The 22,235-nt window shown below is 47.2% G+C and overlaps 1 protein-coding gene across 3 annotated transcripts in view; it reads left to right on the top strand.

Moving 5' to 3' along the window:
• Positions 1-22,235, top strand: part of LOC140457146 (echinoderm microtubule-associated protein-like 4) — a 67,782-nt gene that overhangs the window by 15,514 nt on the left and 30,033 nt on the right. For 2 of the 3 annotated variants that reach the window (XM_072551188.1, XM_072551187.1), the window contains 4 exons: positions 5,609-5,788; positions 7,105-7,228; positions 7,949-9,085; positions 10,866-10,997. In XM_072551188.1, the coding sequence (XP_072407289.1) occupies positions 5,609-5,788; positions 7,105-7,228; positions 7,949-9,085; positions 10,866-10,997 (1,573 nt within the window). The remainder of the gene's footprint in view (positions 1-5,608; positions 5,789-7,104; positions 7,229-7,948; positions 9,086-10,865; positions 10,998-22,235) is intronic. The other variant, XM_072551189.1, reaches the window with a different exon arrangement.

Genomic DNA, 22,235 nt, shown 5'->3' with positions numbered 1-22,235 from the left:
TTCATGGTGATCTCTAACACTGGCTAATTTCAGCTTTGATTGTGTTGGAATCACAGATTGAGGTGCTCTGCCAACATTTATACAATTAATGCAAGAAACCAGACAGGATCTGACCTCCGAGTCCTGAGAATGAAAAATGAATCCTCTGGAGGTGGCTTTTGAAGATTTTTGAGTGTCTCATTCCGTTTGCAGGAATTCCTATTTCTTTTTTGTGTTGGACGTGCTTGACTATGATTACCCTGGCATGTGTCAGTGTTGTAGGTTAGACTGACAAATTCATTTCTAAATGAAGAATGTGTATTCTCGAGCACCTTTCCCAATCTTATTTGCAGTGAAGTCATCAGGCAGATTTTGGCAGCGAGTCATCACAAAACAACATTCCACAAACAACCAACAAGCCAGGAAGAGAAAAAGTTGTTTTGGTGATAGCTGAGGGATAAATACAGAACCAGGACACCAGGGAGAACTGCCATTTGCTCTTCCAATATGGCCATGAGAAAGGATGGCACCTCTTCCAGTGCAGCACTCCTTCAGCACTGACCCCCTGACAGTGCCCACTCCCTCAGCACTGACCCTACATCCTTCCCTATCTTTATAACCTCCTCCGGGCTCTCCATCCCTCCCCATCTCTGTAACCTTCTCCAATTCCGACCTTTTGGGTAAAATCTGGTTCCCATCGCTCCACCATTGGCGCCTGTATTTTCAGCAGCCTGGGGCCTGGAGTTTCCAGACTCTGGAATTCATTCTCTCCCTAAACCTCTAAACCTGTCAAGATACTTATAAAATTGACCTCTTTGGCCAGAAATGTAGTATCCTCTCCCTCTAATTCTGGCCTGATTTACCTCCTGTGAAGTGTCTGTGGATATTCCTGTGCATTAAAGGTAGTGTGAAGACATGAAGGTTTGTTGGGATAGTTCGAGATAGATGCCGGCAATTTTCTTAAAGAACTGGCAGCACCCAGTGTCCGCATGAGCTTGGTTGGTATGTGTTAGTTTGCCTTTTCACTCTGAACAGTGAGTGGGCTGAAGCAAATGTACTAAATATGAAATGTTCTTCATTCTCAGCTCTTCTCCTCCTCTGCAACCACATGTCTGCTGTTAACTAAGTGCTGACTGGTTTCTGGAGTCTGCCTGTCACTCCCCCACAGACACCCTCTTTCAGCATCAGTCACAGCACAGAAGCATCCTGCTGAATGAACCAGTTCACCTCATGGTTCTTGTCCCGATTCTCTTCAATTCACGTCCCTCTGGTGAACAACACTCCTGCTGCTGGGGACAGTCTCTCCCTCACTGACTCGATACAACAGCCCTTCTTGATTCTGAAGACCTTGATTCAAACCCCCCTCCCCGAATGTTTCCTGCTCCCCCGAATCTGCTGAACAGCTTGTATTCATATAGTGTCTGTAAAATAGTAAGACCATTCACGTGAGCAGTATGGGAGTATTGTCACTGAGCCAGAGGGGACCAGAGCCTTGATCTTTAAGGAGTGTTGTAGAGGGGAGAAGTTGGAGGGCATTCCAGAGCTTGAGATCACCCAGAGGAAGGCCTGTGATGAAGTGGAGGGATTGGGAATTGAATTTATTGTCACATGTACCGAGGCACAGTGAAAAGCTTTGTCTTGCGAGCGATGCAGGCAGATCACAGAGTTAAGTTGCATAGATAAGTAAATAATAGGTAAACAGCAGCAAAATAAAAACACAGGTACAGGTGAATGTTAAGTCTGTGAGTCCATTCAGTATTCTAATAACAGTAGGGTAGAAACTGTTCAAAACCGGCTGGTGTGCGTGTTCAGGCTTCTGTACCTGAATAAGGGCACTGAGGTGTTGGGTTTTAGAGCTGGCTGTACATGTTCCAGAGATAAGGAAGTAGAATGAGGAATTGAGGGCTCTGCATGAAGTTGAGAGCTGAGCAGAGAGTGAAGTGGTGCAGCTGCATGGTCAGCGGAAGCAAGGTTCAGAGCGTGGGTTAGAATGAAGCGTGGTTTTGGTTATCGTGGTGACTAGGAGATTGTGGGGGAGCTAGTGACGAACTAACAGTTGCACGACAGTTTTCAGCTTCCTGCCTACAGGCCTCCTTACAATGTGCATGAATCAAAGTTAACCAGCCTGAAGTTTCACAGTGGGATTGAAGGCAGCAAGCTCCAGGATTGTTAACCAGCCTGAAGTTTCACAGTGGGATTGAAGGCAGCAAGCTCCAGGATTGTTAACCAGCCTGAAGTTTCACAGTGGGATTGAAGGCAGCAAGCTCCAGGATTGCCCAACAAACAACATCAAGGAAAGCAAGTCTTGGAGCAGGGGCTGGTAAACAAAGTTAACCAGCCTGAAGTTTCACAGTGGGATTGAAGGCAGCAAGCTCCAGGATTGCCCAACAAACAACATCAAGGAAAGCAAGTCTTGGAGCAGGGGCTGGTAAACAAAGTTAACCAGCGGTCAAATATTTGTGATACAATGAAGCAATTCAGTAGAAATAAAAGCAAGTTGAATCATTCATTTTGGTTTTGCACAAGATCTGCAATAGATCTGACGGCCTGAGGATCAAACCAAGGTGTGGGGCCCTGGGCAGTTAGTCAAGGAGGGTTTGAAAAATGCGAATGGGATATGTATCTTTCAATTAGAAGGGCTTTATTGGGAACAGTGTTTTACTGTTCTAGCTAACACGAGCCAGTCAGGACCCAGATCCCTTGCTCAGGTCTCTACCTCTGGCTCCTCACTTTCACACCCCCTCCTTTCTCAATCCCGTGATCAGTACATCATGGCTTTCAGCCGCAATATCTAATCCAGTGCTACCAAAGCTGATAATGATAGAGCGCTGCAGTGTTGGCAGGTCAGTGCTGAGGGAGTGCTGCAGTGTTGGCTGGTTGGCACTGTGTCGGCGTTTCGGCGCTGAGGGAGCGTCGCACTGTGTCAGAGGGCCAGTGCTGAGGGAGCATCGCACTGTGTCAGAGGGCCAGCGCTGAGGGAGCGTCGCACTGTGTCAGAGGGCCAGCGCTGAGGGAGCGTCGCACTGTGTCGGAGGGTCAGCGCTGAGGGAGCGTTGCACTGTGTCAGAGGGTCAGCGCTGAGGGAGCGTTGCACTGTGTCAGAGGGTCAGCGCTGAGGGAGCGTTGCACTGTGTCAGAGGGTCAGCGCTGAGGGAGCGTTGCACTGTGTCAGAGGGTCAGCGCTGAGGGAGCGTTGCACTGTGTCAGAGGGTCAGCGCTGAGGGAGCGTTGCACTGTGTCAGAGGGTCAGCGCTGAGGGAGCGTTGCACTGTGTCAGAGGGTCAGCGCTGAGGGAGCGTCGCACTGTGTCAGAGGGTCAGCACTGAGGGAGCGTCGCACTGTGTCAGAGGGCCAGTACTGAGGGAGCGTCGCACTGTGTCAGAGGGTCAGCACTTGGGGAGCGTTGCACTATATCAGAGGGTCAGTGCTGACGGAGCGTCGCACTGTGTCAGAGGGTCAGTGCAGAGGGAGTGCCGCAGTGTGTCAGAGGGTCAGTGCTGAGGGAGTACTGCGTTGTGTTGGAAAGTCAGCACTGAGGGAGCACCATGTTGGAGGGGGCGCTTACGGAGCACTGCATTATGTCAGAGGGTGAGTGCTGAGGGAGTGCCGCAGTGTGTGAGGTCAGCGCTGAGGGAGTATCGCAGTGTGTGAGGTCAGCGCTGAGGGAGTATCGCAGTGTGTGAGGTCAGCGCTGAGGGAGTATCGCAGTGTGTGAGGTCAGCGCTGAGGGAGTATCGCAGTGTGTGAGGTCAGCGCTGAGGGAGTATCGCAGTGTGTGAGGTCAGCGCTGAGGGAGTATCGCAGTGTGTGAGGTCAGCGCTGAGGGAGTATCGCAGTGTGTGAGGTCAGCGCTGAGGGAGTATCGCAGTGTGTGAGGTCAGCGCTGAGGGAGTATCGCAGTGTGTGAGGTCAGCGCTGAGGGAGTATCGCAGTGTGTGAGGTCAGCGCTGAGGGAGCATTGCAGTGTGTCAGAGGGTCAGCGCTGAGGGAGCATCGCACTGTGCTCGAGAGTCAGCACTGACGGGGCACCACACTGTCGGAGGGTCAGCACTGACGGAACGTCACACTGTGTCAGAGGGTCAGCACTCAGGGAGTGCCGCACTGATGGAGGTGCTGTCTTTTTGATGAGATATTAAACCAAGAACCTGCCTCCCCTCTGGGTTGGAGGAGGGGGGCATAGCATGATGTAAAAGATCTCCTGGCCTCTGCTGGAAAAAGTGCAGTGTTTTCTCTCCAGGGTCCTGGGGATCACTCGATCAACACCACTGAAAACATTATCTGGGTCATTGTCACATTGCTGTGTGGGTGCAAACTGACTGCTAGAATTCCTGCATTACAACAGTGACCACATTTCAAGAATGTTTTTCATTGATTATGAAATTCCTGAGATGTCCTGAGGTAGTGAAAAGTGTTTTGTATCAGATGCTTGCTGTCTCCCCTAACTGGTAACTCACTGTGGCTCTCCTGCCAGCCTGTGTCACATCGGGGGTGGGGCGAATGTACAGGGGAGTTCGAGAGCTGAGACAGCAAGGAATTAGTGGGTTGTTAGAATTTGGGCATTGTCCAGACTGACAATCTTGACTTTGACTCTGTCCAATCTTCACTGTAGAGGTGCCCTGAGAGTGACCATGAATGCCACAGGTACAGGGTGAAGGAGGGAGCTTGGATATCAGGCTTTGTCAGAGATGCACTATCTGAGCAATAGTCTCTCCATTACTGAGTGACGAGCTTTTTGAGAGCTGCCTGGACTTGTGCATCCTGTGTGTGGGTGTGGGAATGTTACTCTGAAATGTTACTGATTCCAGGAAATGCATTCACTGTCCCCTTTCTTCATATTAAGCTCTCCATAACAACCTTCTTTGCCTTGAGACTGTTCCACAGGAGGAGGGCATTCAGCCCCTCAGGTCTGTTACACAGGAACAAGAATTAGGCCATTCGGCCCCTCCCTTAGCCTTTCCCACAGGAATGGGGCAAGGCCATTCAGCTCCTTCTCCAGCCTGTTCTCCAGGAGAAGGCTATTCAGCTTCCCAAGCCCCATCATTCACTCAGATCATGGTTGATCTGTACCTTAACTCCATCTACCAGCCTTGGTCCCCTGAACCAATGACCATTGATCAATCTTAGTTTTAAGATTTTCAATTGACTTCCAGGTTTAAGAGTATTGTGTGTGTGTGTGTGTGTGTGTGGGAGAAGAGAGTGTGTGATAGTGAGTTCTGGATTTCCATTCCCCTCTGTGTGAAGAAATTCTTCCTGGTGTCATTATAGAAAGGGTTATCTCTGGTTGAAGGTTGTGCCACCTTGGACTGTGTTTAGATTGAGAGCTTAAAATGGAGCATGTGTTGGCCCTCTCAGGGGGTGGGGAGGTGGTGTGAAAGATCCCACGCCACTATCAGAAGTAGAGCAGGGGGATCTGGAGCCAATATTAATCCCTCAACCAACATCCCGATAAACAGATGATCTGGGTCATTCTCAGATTGCTGTGTGTGGGAGCTTGCTTTGTAAGTCAGCTGTTGTTTCCCCTACATTACCACAGTAACCAGGCAAAGAATAGTATGTTTTATTGGCTGCAGAGGGATATCGGGCTGGGTGAGATAGTGTGATGGTTAGTCTCTGATTCTCTCCCTGACAGAGGACACTGTGTCTGGAGTGAGTGAGTGGGATCACCAGGATCACCGGCTTTCAGTGCTCGAACAGAGAGTCCAGCAGCAAGACGATGAGATTACACTGCTTAAATCTGCACTCGCTGATGCCCTCCGTCGCATCTGCTTCTACGACCAGCACTTCTCACTGCTGGAAGTCAACCAACCCGGTATGTTCCCAATTCCCAATCTGCTTGCAGTATATTCCATTACCCTGCTCGTTCCCAGGCTCACTCCCTGCACTCGCCCAAGCCTCACTCCCTGTGCTCATTCCTGGCTTCAGTCCATGTACTCAGCCCCAGACTTACTCCCCGCAGTCACCCCCAGGTTCACTTCCTGCACTCACTCCTTGCACTCAGCCCCAGGCCTGTTCCCTGCACTCATTTCCTGCACTAACTTCTCACATTCACCCTTGGGCTCACTCTCAGGCTCATTCCCTGCACTCATTCCCCCCACTCACCCACAGGCTCACTCCCTGGGTTCACTCCTCACGCTCATTCTCTGCACTCAGTCCCAGGTTCAATCCCTTCCCTTGCTCCCCACACTCAGGCCCAAGCCTGCTCCCTACACTCACTCCCCAGCACATGTCCCTCCTGTTGCTCCTTAGCCACTTGCTTCCGAGCCTGCTCCCACTGTTTGCTCCCTCGGGCACTCTCTGGTGTGTACCTTCCTGCCTGTTCCCCAGTTTGTCCTCCAGTTCACGCTCTGGCACATGTCCACCACTCACTGTGTGCTTGCCTCCCTCAGTAACACAACCCGCGCTCTCCCCTTGCTGTCACCCCCAAGCTCTTCCCCTCCCCCCAGTCCCCATTGTTTCCAGTCTGCTTCCCACACACACACACACCTGCTCACTGCCTGTGTGCTGGTCCCACTGGCGCTCTCCCATCCTCTGGGAGGAGGAAGGGGAGAAGGTGGGGGAGGACTAACAAGAGGAAGAAGAGGAGGGTGCGTGGGTGGAGGAAGGGGAGACAGAGGAGGGCTCAGTGTAAGGAGAAGAGAGGTGGAGGAGGGGATAGCTGGAGGGGGAGGAGGAAAGGGCACAAGAGTGAGGGCCACAGGAAATGGAAGAAGAGAAGAATGGGACTGAGGGGGAACGGGGGAGGAGTAGGAGTGTGGAAGAGGGAGAACTGCAGGAAGGGGAGCAGGAGGAGAAGAGAGTGGTGGAGGGAGGAGGAGGGGTTGCAGTGAGAGGGGCTGTTTTTTTCAGTGGAAGTGCTGGGAGTGGGGTGAGATCACTTTAGACAGTAACTCAACATAGGGAGGTGTAAGCTGTTTTGCAATGGGGTTGGATTGTTTATATAATAATTCATTTGGAGATTTGAATGTAGTTTCAGAACTGGGAAAAGAAAGAGGGAAGTTCAGGTTGAGTGCTTATCTTGAGACAAATGTGTGAGAGAATTGTGTAATTATCTCTCTCACTCTCTGTCTGTTTGTCTCTCTCTCTCTCCATCTGCCTGTCTCTCTCTCTCTGGCTCTGTCTCTTTAGGAAATCACAGTTTACTAAGTGCCTTCCCTACTCTGGGTCCAACGGGGCGGTCCAGTGCGACAAGGACCCAGTCTTTGAGTTCAGCCTATGATTTACTGCGTCATAGTGGAGATACCAGTACAAGGTACAAATTGTCTTCTCATCTCTCTTTAACCTGTATCTTTGATTCAGCAAGGGTTGATTCCCAATTAGTCCAATCCACACAGTCCCAGTCACTCAATCAACTTTTCTCTAGCTCACCTCCTGACTCCCCAAAGTCTGTCAATCACTGACAAGGCACAAGTCAGGAATGTGATGGAATACTCCACACTTGCCTGAATAAGTACAGATCCAACTCAAGAAGCTTGACTCCATCCAGGACAAAGCAGCCCACTTGATGGGCACCACATTCACAAACATCCACCCACTCCCCCACCGATGCTCAGTAGCAGCAGTATGTGCCATCTACAGGATGCACTGCAGCAACTCCCCAAGACTCCTCTGAAAACATCTTCCATGACTAGGACCATCATTGAGAAGGATGAGGACACAGATACATGGAAACACCATCCCTTGCTAGTTCCCCCACAGTAAATGAATTTAATAGATATAGACCCTGGGCTATCGAGGAGAGGGGTTAATGCCTTTATCGATCATTAATCCCTGCAGATGGTGTTGCATTGTGTTATTAATCTAACTCCACTGCCCAGACAATCTTGGTCAATGAAATGTGCCCACTGGCCTACAGATAAAGAGAGGTTTCACTGACAGAGGTGGTGGTGGGCAGGGGGCCGGTGTGGGGACAGCTGTGAATTGTGACTGATTTGTGTGTTTAATTTCTTTTTTTATCATGTACCATCTGCAGTTGTACACACACAAAGGAGAGAAAAGTCCAGGGGATTGAGGTATTACACCAAGCGCATGTACAACAGCCCAGGGGTCAGGCTGCACTGACAGTGCGTTCATGGCCCCAGGACTCAGAATCCACAGTCAGGCATTCACTAGCCCCTCAGTGCCTGTCCCACTGTCGACCTCATCCCTACCTGATCCAACCGCTTGCATCAGTCCAACAGTCTGCTGGAGACTACAAGCAACTGCTGTGCTGCCAGGAGAATGCAAAGAGCCCAGAAGCCTGGCCTCCTGCCCAGGCAACTCAACTTCCAAACAATGATGAACCCAGCTGGCAGCTTTGTGAAGGTGGCACCTTCCCAAACCACTCAGGTGAGCCTGGAGGTCAACCTCAGTTTGAGCCAAATGCCCAATGGCCTGCCAAGCTGTCCACATGCCACCTGAAGGACGAGTCGAGGCTCCAAAGTGCAGAAACATATTCGTGTACACAAGGACAACATACGTTTCCAGGAACGGAGACCAACGCTGCCCTGGAAACAGCCCTTGAGAATGCCCATCCTAACCCCCTACTGCCATCTCATGTGCCCGCCTCCCAGAATATCATTCAGCAATATTCTCAGTGTCCAACTGAAACTCAATCCGACAGAAGTCCAGACCAGCAGGATAAGCCTTCGGGACGAAGCCCAGATGAGCAGGTTCTCTGTCCTGTGGCTTCTCTGGATATGTATGGGAGGCAACCTATAGCAGAGACCCTTCCTCAATCTCAGACCAGGCCAGAGGCAGCTCCTCTCGATGGATCCCTGAGCCAGCCAAGCAATGAAGTCCATGCAACAGCCATCAATGTAGATGTGTCTCACTATCTACAACAGGAACACTCAACATCTCTAGCAGCCAGTCCTGATTCTGCTGAGGTTGTTCAAGCAGCTGAAGGATCTCCCTCAGCAGCCAGCTTTGATGCTTCTCAAACTTCATCTCAAACACAGAATGAGCCAGTGACCAAACTCCTGCCGTGCCTCCAGGAATGTCCGGATGAACTGACTTCTCGACCTCAGGACCCTCATAATGTGAGCCAAGCCAGCCAACCGAGTGTCAGGAATTGCGTCCCATCATCATTGCCTGTCGTGACCAACTCTGCCCTCAACAAGAAAGTTCTGTGCGTTGGATATTAGCTCTATTGTTGTCTTTGTGGGTCAGCTCTCTCTGGTACTGCTGGGTGATTGGAGGACTCCTGCCAAATCCCAACACCTCCCCCACACCTACACCAAAAAAATCCCAGGTCACTGTCACTCAGCAGTTTCAAATCTCCTAGCATTTATCTTTGCCTGAAAGTTTTCCTTTCATCTGTCAAAATGACTTGAACCTTTTGCCCTATACTCTGCACAGCTGATTAACAACCATTTGCAATCTGACATTGAGGGAGCTAAAATGGACCTGAGATAATCTAGTCGCAGTGTCTCCTGGATTGATTGCAGATCTGGTGCAGTAGGTTTTTGCATGTAGACTGTAATCAAGTGTGATCAATTGTTAATCAAAGCATCTCAGTGCTGGGGTTAACACTTCATCTTTCATGATCTGGCCCAGATGAAACGTGGAGGCAAAATCCCAATCTGGTTGCTAGCTCCATTTTTTAGAGACAGAATAGCTGAACCAGTCACTCCTGAGCAAGGAAACTCATTATGTATGGGGAGGGGGTGTTTTTTTTGTTGAGATGGACAAGATACATAAATATACAAATCAGAAGGTATATTCCACCACTTCACTCCACTTCAAGCTCATGTGTTTAGCAAGGGTTTGAGGTATACCTTTAATTATTTTTATTCATTTATTCAAGGAATCTGGGCAGCTTCACTGGCCAGACTCAGCATTTATTGCCCATGCCCCTGCAAAGAAGGCAGTTACATGTCAACCACATTAGTGTGGGTCTGGACTCACAGGCAGGCCAGACCAGATAAGGACTGTAGTTTTCCTCTCCTTAAAGGGCATTTGTGACCCAACTGGGTTTTTACAACAATCGTCTCCATGAGAATAATTTTAATTTATTTTAGAGGGCTGGAGCTTAGGGCAGCTGGGAAAATGGGGATGTTTCACCATTGCCAGTCGAGTTGGGGACAGGAGATACGGACATTGAGAAATTACTGACACCACATTCTTGGACTGATTGGTGCTGATAGACAGAAGGGAGAAAGATCTCTGATCTGCAACACTGATGTACCCTTATCCTTGGTCGGGTTGGGACTAAACTGGAGAATCGGAAAGAGGAGTGAATGTACTCGGAACGGAGTACACAAAACCCTGGCCCGGACAAAACAGTTGGCTAATTTGGAATGTTGGAACGTCTCCCGTAGCTATGAATATTGTTTCTTACTAACTTTCTTCTAACCCCATTAAAATAGCAGCTGATTGAGGTGTGTGACTAATGCATGTCAAATTCCAATCACTCCTTCTCAATGAAAACCTAATCAAATCCTGTCTGTGTTTGGGGAAAATGGAGTTATCTTAGCCTGAACTAACAGGGTCTGGTTTTTCACTGCTTACTTCAGGAGAGACTCGGATAGCGTCAAGATATTATTGCCACTTTGCGCAGAGGGCAGCTCCCTACTGTGTCTGAACAGACAGCAGGGCAGGAGCCTGGCTTCATTTGGGCCAGGGCTGATGAGAATGACTGACATCTGAAAGATCTTGGAAGGAAACTGCTGAAACCTCCATTCTCTACAAACCCAATATAATTCACTAACATTCTGGGAAAGCTGCAGCTTCACATGCCATGAGATGGGGGCATCACTCATGTTGTGTTGAGCTAGTTTCTCTATATCCTAACCCTTGTAACCTGATTCTGGGTATCTAGCTTTGAATGCATTGCTCCCTTCCTGATTAACATCTCCCTCACCTTGCCTTTGATTTTAACTACAATTTTTAAAAATATTTTTCTTTAGTTTAAGACGCTGCAGCACTTCAGATAAACTCGGAGCACTGCGAGACAGGACCACAGAGAATGGAAAACCCAAACTCGTAAGAAAATCTGCTTCCTCTCTGAATCTGATGACTAAATCCAGGAATATGGACAGGTTAGTGTATTAGATAGTTTCCCTTTTCTCTCACTCACTCTCCCTGGTCTCTAAACTCCCACTGCTGCCCCCTCTGTGTATCTCTCTCTCTCTCTCTTTCAATAACTCATTCTCTTCTCCCTCTTTCTCTCCCTTCCCCTCTGACCTGCCTACCACCTGTCTCTTTCACAAACAAATTACCTCCTTCTGCCCAGTCTCCACTCTGGCTCCACACCATCTTCCCTGCCTCCCACTCCAGCCTGCCTGCCTCCCTCTGAAGGGAGTTGTGAGCCTGGATGATGATCCTGTTTGGAAGGGGTCAGATTCTAACCACAGCCGCCTCTGAAACAAATGAAAGGGTTTTTAAAAGGGTGATAAATGGTGATTGGTTTGGGGAAGAAAGCCACCATTATTTCCTCACAGCTGCTAGTGAAGTAAATTCTTCAGCTTTTGGGAGTGAATGTGGACATGGCCTGAAGTGAAGACTGTCAAGCTGTGGGGGTTTCTTTGGGAAAGTGAATTAACTTTGCAGAATAAATACCACATTCAGAATGTGGTATTTCAACAAGTATGTTCCTGAATTATTCAAGTTTTAATCTGATTTCTAATCTCAGACGGCAAGTGCCCTGAGCTGGATTCCCACAGTACTGGATGTTTTTTGGTTTATACTCATGTCAGCCAATACAGTGGAAAGATATTTGACCCTGGGGCCATCAGACGAACACAATCCTGCCCCAGATACAATATTCATGTCAACGTGAGGCCTACCTGGGGGGTTGGATAATGATCTAGAGCCACAACCTTAGCTGGTTTCCTGATATAGCCCCTGCCCGTCTTACTAACTACCAACCATTGCTAGTATGCATTGTCAGTTGTGACTCAAGGAATCAGATTTAATGCACTTGGAAAAAAACTCTGTTTATCTGCATTTTCTGTGCATTAACGAATTCTCCACCACACCAATACAATACCTGGGGTGGCAATGGTGGCTCAGTGGCCTCACAGCACCATGGTCCTGGGTTCGATTCCTGCCTGTCTGTGTGGAGTTTGCACATTCTCCCTGTGTCTGATGTGCAGGTCAGGTGAATTGGTCATGCTAAATTGCCCACAGTGTTAGGTGCGTTAGTCAGGGGTAAATATAGGGTAGGGGAATGGGTTTGGGTGGGTTTTTCTTCGGAGGGGCGGTGTGGACTTGTTGGGCCGAAGGGCCTGTTTCCACACTGTAAAGAATCTACAGAATCTAAACTAATCTAATACCCCGACTCTGCAAGCTTATGTGTTAACCTTTTAGAATCATGGGATTTTACAGTACAAAAGGAGGCCAGTTGACCCATCATGTCTGCACTGGCTCCCGAAAGAGTTACCCAGCTAGTCCCATTCTCAAGCCATATCTCTGCAACCTCTAACTATGTCACTTTCAAATATGTATCCAGCTCTCTTTTGAAACTGCTTAAGGAATCCGTCTCTACTGTGCTCCCAGGCAGCGCATTCCAAATCCTAACAATTCTCTGAGTAAAGCAGTTTCTCCTCATTTCAGTCCTTGCTCTCTTGCTGACAGTCTTGAAATTGTGACCCCTAGTTATGACATACCAATTAGTGGAAACAGAATATCTTTAGTCTGTCAAATTGTTCATAATTTTGAATACCTCAATAAGGTCAACTCTTAATCTTCTCTGCTCCATGAAGTATAAGCACAATTTCTCTCCAATCTCTTGTATCTAAAATCCCCATTCCTGGGATCATTCTAATAAATCTTGTTTGCACTCTCTCCCGGGCTTAACATTTTTCTTTAAATAAAGTTCTCAGAGCTGAACACAATACTCAAAATATAGCTCTTTATCTATATCACATGCATAAATCTTCAAAAAACTCTTAATAAATTTGCCAAACACTATTTTCTTTTTGTTGATTCTATTGATCAGTCTTTAATTCTCTAAATACAATCAGTATGAATTTGGTGCAGGAAGAAGCCACTGAGCCCCATTCAATAAAATCATGCTACCAACCCCTGATAACATCTCATCACCTTGCTTAACAAGAATCTATCCACCTCTGCCTTAAAAATATTCAAAGGGTCTGCTTCCACTGCCTCTTGAGCAAGAGAGTTCCACAGACACATGACAGAAAATATTTCTCCTCATTTTTTTTTAAAGGGTGACCCCTGGTTCTAGATTCTCCACATCCATCCTGTTAAGATCCCTTGAGGTCCTATGTGTTTCAAATAGTTGCCTCTTTTTCTCTTCTAAACTCCAATGGATACAAACCTAGCCTGTCCAACGTTCCCTCATAAGACAACCTGCCCATTCCTGTTATTAGTTTGGTAAAACTTCTCTGAACTGCCTTCAAAACATTTATACGGAAACCTTGATTATTTGGAGGACAGGCGGGGTGTATTGCATTTGATTAATTGAATGCCAGATAATCGAATGCTGGATAACATAGTTAGCCAAGCATCGGGACCTTGTGATCTTGTTCGGATAATCCGAAATTCGGCTAATCGAATGCCAGATAATTGAGGTTCCTCTGTAAATCTTCCTTAAATAAGGAGTTCAATATTATACACAATACTCCAGATGTGGTCTCACCCTTAGTAAGAGAAGCATAACCTCCTTGGCTTTGTATTCAATTCCCCTCACAATAAAAGATAACATTTGAGTAGTTTTACTGATTACTTGCTGTACCTACAGACCAATCTTTTGTGATTCATACAGTGGGAAACCCAGATCCCTCTGCATCTCAGAGCTCTGCAATATCTCACTATGTAGTTAATATACTGATTTTTATTCTTCCAGTCAAAATGGACAATTTCACATTGTTTCACACTATATACTCCATTTGCTAGATCATTGCCCAGCCACTTAACCAATCAATATTCCTTTGTATATCTTTATGTCATCTTCACAACGTACTTTACTACCTACCTTTGTGTACATGATGTGGAAGTGCTGGTGTTGGACTGGGGTGGACAAAGGTTTGATTGCTAAGTTTGCTGATTGCACAAAGATGAAGTGGACAAAGTTATCTTTGTCCACTTCATCTTTGTACAATCAGCAAACTTAGCAATCAAACCTTCCAACCCTTCATCCAAATCATTTGTATGAATTTTAACTAGTTGAGGTCCCATCACTGATCTCCGTGATGGACGTCTTGCCAACCAGAAAATGACACATTTTTAAAAAAACTTCATTCACATGATGGTCGGCATTTATTGCCCAACCCTATTTGCCCAGGGCAGTTCAGTGTCAACCACATTGTTGTGGGTCTGGAGTCACACGTAGGCCAGACCAGGTAAGGATGGCAATTTCCTTCCCTAAAGGACATTAGTGACCGAAATAGGTTTTTCCCCGACCATCAGCAATGGAATCATGGTCATCATTAGACTCTTAATTCAGATATTTTCTTTATTAAAGTCAAATTTAATCATCTGCCATGGTGGGATTTGAACCTGGGTCACCACAACATTCCCTGGGTTTCTGGATGAACAGTCCAGTTATAATTACTACATTTTCTATTAGCTAACTAGTCTTTTATTCATGCCAATATGATTACCCCTGCACCATGAACTTTTATTTTTAGCAACAACCTTTCAAATGCCCAGAAGTAGGTTCCTGATAACATGTAGTTGTCATGGGGGACTTCAACTTTCCAAATATTGACTTGGAACACTATAATACGAGTACTATAGATGGGTCAGTTTTTGTCCAGTGTGTGCAGGAGGGCTTCCTGACACAGTATGTAGACTGGCCAACATGGGGCGAAGCCACATTAGATTTGGTACCGGATAATGAGCCCGGCCAGGTGTTAGACTTGGAAGTAGGTGAGCACTTTGGTGATAGCGATCACAATTCTGTTATGTTTTCTTTAGTGACAGAAAGGGATAGGTGTATACTACAGGGTAAGAGTTATGGCTGGGGGAAAGGCAATTACGATGCGATTAAGCAAGATTTAGGAAACATAGGATGGGGAAGGAAACTGCAGGGGATGGGCACATTAGAAATGTGGAGCTTATTCAAGGAAAAGCTCCTGTGTGTCCTAGATAAGTATGTACCTGTCGGGCAGGGAGGAAGCTGTAGAGCGCGGGAGCCGTGGTTTACGAAAGAAGTGGAATATCTGGGAAAGAGGAAGAAGGCAGCTTATGTTAGGATGAGATGTGAAAGCTCAGTTAGGGCACTTGAGGGTTACAAGGTAGCCAGGAAAGACCTAAAGAGAGAGCTCAGAAGAGCCAAGAGGAAACATGAGAAGTTGTTGGCGGATAGGATCAGGGTAAACCCTAAGGCTTTATATAGGTATTTAAGGAATAAAAGAATGATGAGAGTACGATTAGGGCCAATCAAGGATAGTCGTGGGAAGTTGTGTGTGGAGTCAGAGGAGATAGGGGAAGCACGAAATGAATATTTTTCGACAGTATTCACTCTAGAAAACGACAATGTTATCGAGGAGAATACTGAGATACAGGCTACTAGACTAGGTGGGATTGAGGTTCACAAGGAAGAGGTATTAGAAATCCTGCAGAGTGTAAAAAATAGATAAGTCCCCTGGGCCGGATGAGATTTATCCTAGGATCCTCTGGGAAGCCAGGGAGGAGATTGCTGAGCCTTTTGCATTGGTCTTTAAATCATCATTGTTTACAGGAATAGTGCCAGAAGACTAGAGGATAGCAAATGTGGTTCCCCTGTTCAAGAAGGGGAGTAGAGACAACCCTGGTAATTTTAGACCAGTTGTTGGCAAAGTGTTGGAAAAGGTTATAAGAGATAGGATTTATAATCATCTAGAAAAGAATAATTTGATAGGGATAGTCAGCATGGTTTTGTGAAGGGTAGGTTGTGCCTCACAAACCTTATTGAGTTCTTTGAGAAGGTGACCATACAGGTAGATGAGAGTAAACCGGTTGATGTGGTGTATACGGATTTCAGCAAGGCATTCGATAAGGTTCCCCACAGTAGGCTTTTGTACAAAATGCGGAAGAATGGGATTGTGGGAGATATAGCAGTTTGGATCAGTAATTGGCTTGCTGAAAGAGGACAGAGGGTGGTGGTTGATGGGAAGTGTCCATCCTGAAGTCCAGTTACTAGTGGTGTACTGCAAGGGTCAGTGTTGGGTCCACTGCTGTTCGTCATTTTTATAAATGACCTCGATGAGGGCGTAGAAGGATGAGTTAGTAAATTTGCAGACGACACTAAGGTCAGTGGAGTTGTGGATAGTGACGAAGGATGTTGTAGGTTACAGAGAGACATAGATAAGTTGCAGAGCTGGGCTGAGAGGTAGCAAATGGAGTTTAATGCGGACAAGTGTGAGGTGATTCACTTTGGTCGGAGTAAGATTAGATTACTTACAGTGTGGAAACAGGCCCTTCGGCCCAACAAGTCCACACCGCCCCACCGAAGCGAAACCCACCCATACCCCTACACCTAACTCTACGGGCAATTTAGCATGGCCAATTCACCTGACCTGCACATCTTTGGACTATGGGAGGAAACTGGAGCACCCGGAGGAAACCCACGCAGACACGGGGAGAACGTGCAAACTCCACGCAGTCAGTCGCCTGAGGCGGGAATTGAACCCAGGTCTCTGGCGCTGTGAGGCAGCAGTGCTAACCACTGTGCCACCGTGCCACCCACAACTGGAATGCAAAGTACTGGGCTAATGGTAAGATTCTTGGTAGTGTAGATGAGCAGAGAGATCTCGGTGTCCATGTACACAGATCCTTGAAAGTTGCCACCCAGGTTGACAGGGTTGTTAAGAAGGCATACAATGTTTTAGCTTTTATTAATAGAGGGATCAAGTTCCGGAACCATGAGGTTATGCTAGAGCTGCACTTGGAGTATTGCGTACAGTCACTGCATTATAAGGAGGATGTGGAAACTTTGGAAAAGGTACAGAGGAGATTTACTAGGATGCTGCCTGGTATGGAGGGGAGGTCTTATGAGGAAAGGCTGAGGGACTTGAGGCTGTTTTCGTTAGAGAGAAGAAGGTTGAGAGGTGACTTAAGATAATCAGAAGGTTAGATAGGGTGGACAGGGAGAGCCTTTTTCCAAGTGTGGTGACGGCGAGCACAAGGGGGCATAGCTTTAAATTGAGGGGTGATAGATACAGGACAGATGTCAGAGGTAGTCTCTTTACTCAGAGAGTAGTAAGGGTATGGAATGCTTTTCCTGCAACGGTAGTAGATTCGCCAACTTTAAGTACATTTAAGTCGTCATTGGACAAGCATGTGAACGTACAAGGAATGGTGTAGATTAGATGGGCTGCAGATTGGTATGACAAGTCGGCGCAACATCGAGGGCCGAAGGGCCTGTACTGCGCTGTAATGTTCTATGTTCTATGTTCTATGCTATCAGGTTAACTGCTCTGTCAGTCCTTGTTTTCTCTCTTTCTGCCTTTCTGAATAGTCATGTTACATTTGCTAAATTCCAGTCACTGGGACTGTTCAGGAATCTGAGAAATTTTGAAAACAAGAAGCATAATATCCCTGTAGCTGCCTCTTTTCAAACATTAGGATGTAGGCCATTATGACATGGGGACTTAGAATATAGAACATTCCAGCGCAGTACAGGCCCTTTGGCCCTCAATGTTGCACTGACCTGTGAAACCAATCTGAAGCCCATCTAATTTACACTATTCCATTCTCATCCATATGCCTATCCAATGACCATTTAAATGCCCTTAAAGTCGGCACGTCCAAAACCAGTGCAGGCAGGCCATTCCACATCCCTACTATTCTACTATTCTCTGAGGAAAGAAAGTACCCCTAACATCTGTCCTATATCTGATCACCCCTCAATTTAAAGCTATGCCCCCTCATGAAGGCAGTGCAATGTTCCTCCTGCAACATGTATGAGGTGAGGGATGCCATGGACATCCCTGCTGATTACACTTGCAGGAAGTGCACCCATCTCCAGCTCCTCCAAGACCGTGTTAGGGAACTGGAGCTGGAGTTGGATGAACTTCGGATCATTCGGGAGGCAGAGGGGGTCATAGATCGGAGCTATAGGGAAGTAGTAACTCCAAAGATGGCAGATAGATGGGTGACAGTGAGGGGGACTGGGAGGAAGCAGCCAGTGCAGGGACCCCCTGTGGTCGTTCCCCTCAAGAACAAGTATACCGTTTTGGATACTTGTGGGGGGGGGGACTTACCAGGGGTAAGTAACGGGGCTCAGGCCTCTGGCACGGAGCCTGTCCCCGCTACTCAGAAGGGAAGGGTGGAGAAGAGCAGAGCAATAATAATTGGGGACTCGATAGTTCGGGGCACAGATAGGCGGTTTTGTGGGAACGAGAGAGACTCACGTTTGGTATGTTGCCTCCCAGGTGCAAGGGTACGTGATGTCTCTGATCGTGTTTTCCGGGTCCTTAAGGGGGAGGGGGAGCAGCCTGAAGTCGTGGTCCATATTGGCACCAATGACATAGGTAGGAGTGCTGAGGATGTTAGACAGGCTTTTAGGGAGCTAGGTTGGAAGCTCAGAGTTAGAACGAACAGAGTTGTTGTCTCTGGTTTGTTACCCGTGCCACGTGATAGAGAGTCGAGGAATAGGGAGAGAGAAGAGTTAAATGCGTGGCTACAGGGATGGTGCAGGAGGGAGGGATTTCGGTACTTGGATAACTGGGGTTCTTTCTGGGGAAGGTGGGACCTCTATAGACAGGATGGTCTGCACCTGAACCTGAGGGGCACCAGTATCCTTGGGGGGAGGTTTGCTAGTGCTCTTGGGGGGGGTTTAAACTAACTCTGCAGGGGCATGGGAACCCAGACTGTAGCTTTAGGGTGCAGGACCTGGAGTGTAGGGAGGGTAGGAATATGGTATCAATCTTAAAGGAGGGTGCCTGTAAACAGAAGAGTGGCTTGAAGTGTGTATACTTTAATGCCAGAAGTATACGAAATAAGGTAGGTGAACTCGCAGCGTGGGTTGGTACCTGGGACTTCGATGTTGTGGCTATTACGGAGACATGGCTAGATCAGGGACAGGATTGGCTGTTGCAGGTTCCAGGGTTTAAATGTTTTAGTAGGGTCAGAGGTGGGGGTAAAAGAGGGGGGGGTGTGGCTTTGCTTGTCAAAGATAGTATTACAGCGGTGGAAAGGAAGATGGATGAAGATTTGCCATCTGAGGTAGTTTGGGTTGAGGTTAGGAATAGGAGAGGTGAGGTCACCCTGTTAGGAGTCTTTTACAGGCCTCCTAATAGTCCTAGAATCGTTGAAGAAAGGATTGCGAAGATGATTCAGGAGAAGAGTGACAGTAATAGGGTGATTGTTATGGGAGACTTTAACTTTCCTGATATTGATTGGGAAAGCTATAGCTCAAGTTCGTTAGATGGGTCAGTGTTTGTGCAATGTGTGCAGGAGAGTTTCCTGACACAATATGTAGATAAGCCAACAAGAGGTGAGGCCATACTGGATTTGGTTCTGGGTAACGAACCAGGCCAGGTATTAGAACTAGAGGTAGGTGAGCACTTTGGGGACAGTGACCACAATTCGGTGATTTTTAGTCTCGTGATGGAGAGGGATAAGTGTGTACTACAGGGCAAGAGTTATAGCTGGGGGCAGGGAAATTATGATGCGTTGAGGCATGACTTAGGATGTGTGGATTGGAAAAGTAGATTCCAAGGCAAGAGCGTAATTGATATGTGGAACTTGTTCAAGGAGCAACTATTGAGTGTCCTTGATAAGTACGTACCTATCAGGCAGGGAGGAAAGGGTCGTGTGAAGGAGCCGTGGTTTAATAAGGAGTTGGAATCCCTTGTTAAATGGAAGAGGGCGGCCTTTGTAAAGATGAGGCGTGAAGGTTCAATAGGGGCGATTGAGAGTTATAAGGTAGCCCGGAAGGACCTGAAGAGAGAGCTAAGAGCAGCAAGGAGGGGACATGAAAGGTCCTTAGTTGGTAGGATTAGGGAAAACCCTAAGGCTTTCTATAGGTATGTTAGGAATAAAAGAATGACTAGGGAAGGAATAGGTCCAATCAAGGATAGTAATGGGAAGTTGCGTGTGGAGGCTGAAGAGATTGGGGAGGCGCTGAATGAATACTTTTCGTCAGTATTCACTCAGGAACAGGACATTGTTGTCGATATGAATACTGAGGCACGAATAAGTAGAATGGATGGCTTTGAGATATGTAGAGAAGAGGTGTTGGAAATTCTGGCAAGGGTGAAAATAGATAAGTCCCCTGGGCCTGATTGCATTTATCCTAGGATTCTCTGGGAAGCAAGGGAGGAGATTGCAGAGCCATTGGCCTTGATTTTTGTGTCCTCTTTGTCTACAGGAGTAGTGCCAGAGGACTGGAGGCTAGCAAACGTGGTTCCCTTGTTCAAGAAGGGGAGTAGGGATAATCCTAGTAACTATAGGCCAGTGAGTCTCACTTCTGTTGTGGGCAAAGTCTTAGAGAGAATTGTAAGGGATAGGATTTATGCACATCTGGATAAGAATGATGTGATCAAGGATAGTCAGCATGGTTTTGTGAAGGGCAGGTCGTGCCTCACAAACCTTATTGAATTCTTTGAGAAGGTGACGAAGGAGGTAGATGAGGGGAAAGCGGTAGATGTAGTATATATGGATTTTAGTAAGGCGTTTGATAAGGTCCCCCATGGTAGGCTACTGCAGAAAATACAGAGATATGGCATTGAGGGTGAGTTGGAGGTTTGGATTAGGAATTGGCTCTCTGGAAGAAGACAGAGGGTAGTAGTTGATGGCAAAGATTCATCTTGGAGTGCCGTCACTAGTGGTGTTCCGCAAGGATCTGTTTTGGGACCATTGCTGTTTGTCATTTTTATAAATGACCTGGAGGAAGGGTTAGAAGGTTGGGTGAGCAAGTTTGCGGATGATACGAAAGTCGGAGGAGTTGTAGACAGTGAGGAAGGATATGGCAGGTTACAGCGGGATATAGAGAAGCTGCAGAGCTGGGCAGAAAGGTGGCAAATGGAGTTCAATGTAGCTAAGTGTGAAGTGATTCACTTTGGTAAGAGTAATAAAAAGATGGATTACTGGGCTAATGGTAGACTACTTGGTAGTGTGGAAGAGCAGAGGGATCTTGGTGTCCATGTACACAGATCTCTGAAAGTTGCCACCCAGGTAAATAGTGCAGTGAAGAAGGCATATGGCGTACTGGCTTTTATTGGTAGAGGAATTGAGTTCCGGAGTCCTGAGGTCATGCTGCAGTTGTATAAGACTCTGGTGCGGCCGCTTCTGGAATATTGTGTGCAGTTTTGGTCGCCATACTATAGGAAGGATGTGGAGGCACTGGAACGGGTGCAGAGGAAGTTTACCAGGATGTTGCCTGGTATGGTAGGAAGATCCTATGAGGAAAGGCTGAGGCACTTGGGGTTGTTTTCTTTGGAGAAAAGAAGGTTTAGGGGTGATTTGATAGAGGTGTACAAGATGATTAGGGGGTTAGATAGGGTTGACAGTGAGAACCTTTTTCCACGTATGGAGTCAGCTATTACAAGGGGGCATAGCTTTAAATTAAGGGGGGGTAGATATAGGACTGATGTTAGGGGTAGGTTCTTCACTCAGCGAGTCGTAAGATCATGGAATGCCCTGCCAGTAGCAGTAGTGGACTCTCCCTCTTTATGGGTATTTAAGCGGGCATTGGATAGGTATATGGAGGATAGTGGGTTAGTGTAGGTTAGGTGGGCTTTGATCGGCGCAACATCGAGGGCCGAAGGGCCTGTACTGCGCTGTATTGTTCTATGTTCTATGTTCATGCTAGCCATCACCATCCGAGGAGAAAGGCTCTCCCTGTCCACCTGATCTAACCCTCTGATTATCTTATATGTCTCTATTAAGTCACCTCTCAACCTTCTTCTCTCCAACCAAAACAGCCTCAAATCCCTCAGCCTTTCCTCATAAGACCTTCCCTCCATACCAGGCAACATCCTAGTAAATCTCCTCTGAACTCTTTCCAAAGCTTCCACATCCTTCCTACAATGCGGTGACCAGAACTGTATGCAATACTCCAATGAGGCCGTACCAGAGTTTTGTACAGCTGCAGCTTGACCTCATGGTTCTGAATACTGGATTAGTGGTGCTGGAAGAGCACAGCAGTTCAGGCAGCATCCAATGAGCAGCGAAATCGACGTTTCGGGCAAAAGCCCTTCATCAAGAATAAAGGCAGTGAGCCTGAAGCATGGAGAGAGAGCCTTTATTCCTGATGAAGGACTTTTACCCGAAACGTCGATTTCGCTGCTCGTTGGATGCTGCCTGAACTGCTGTGCTCTTCCAGCACCACTAATCCAGTATTTGGTTTTCAGCATCTGCAGTCATTGTTTTTACCTCATGGT

The sequence above is a fragment of the Chiloscyllium punctatum genome, chromosome 31 (assembly GCF_047496795.1).
Source record: "Chiloscyllium punctatum isolate Juve2018m chromosome 31, sChiPun1.3, whole genome shotgun sequence".
NCBI lineage: Eukaryota > Metazoa > Chordata > Chondrichthyes > Orectolobiformes > Hemiscylliidae > Chiloscyllium > Chiloscyllium punctatum.
This window is presented reverse-complemented; position numbering and strand designations above follow the sequence as displayed.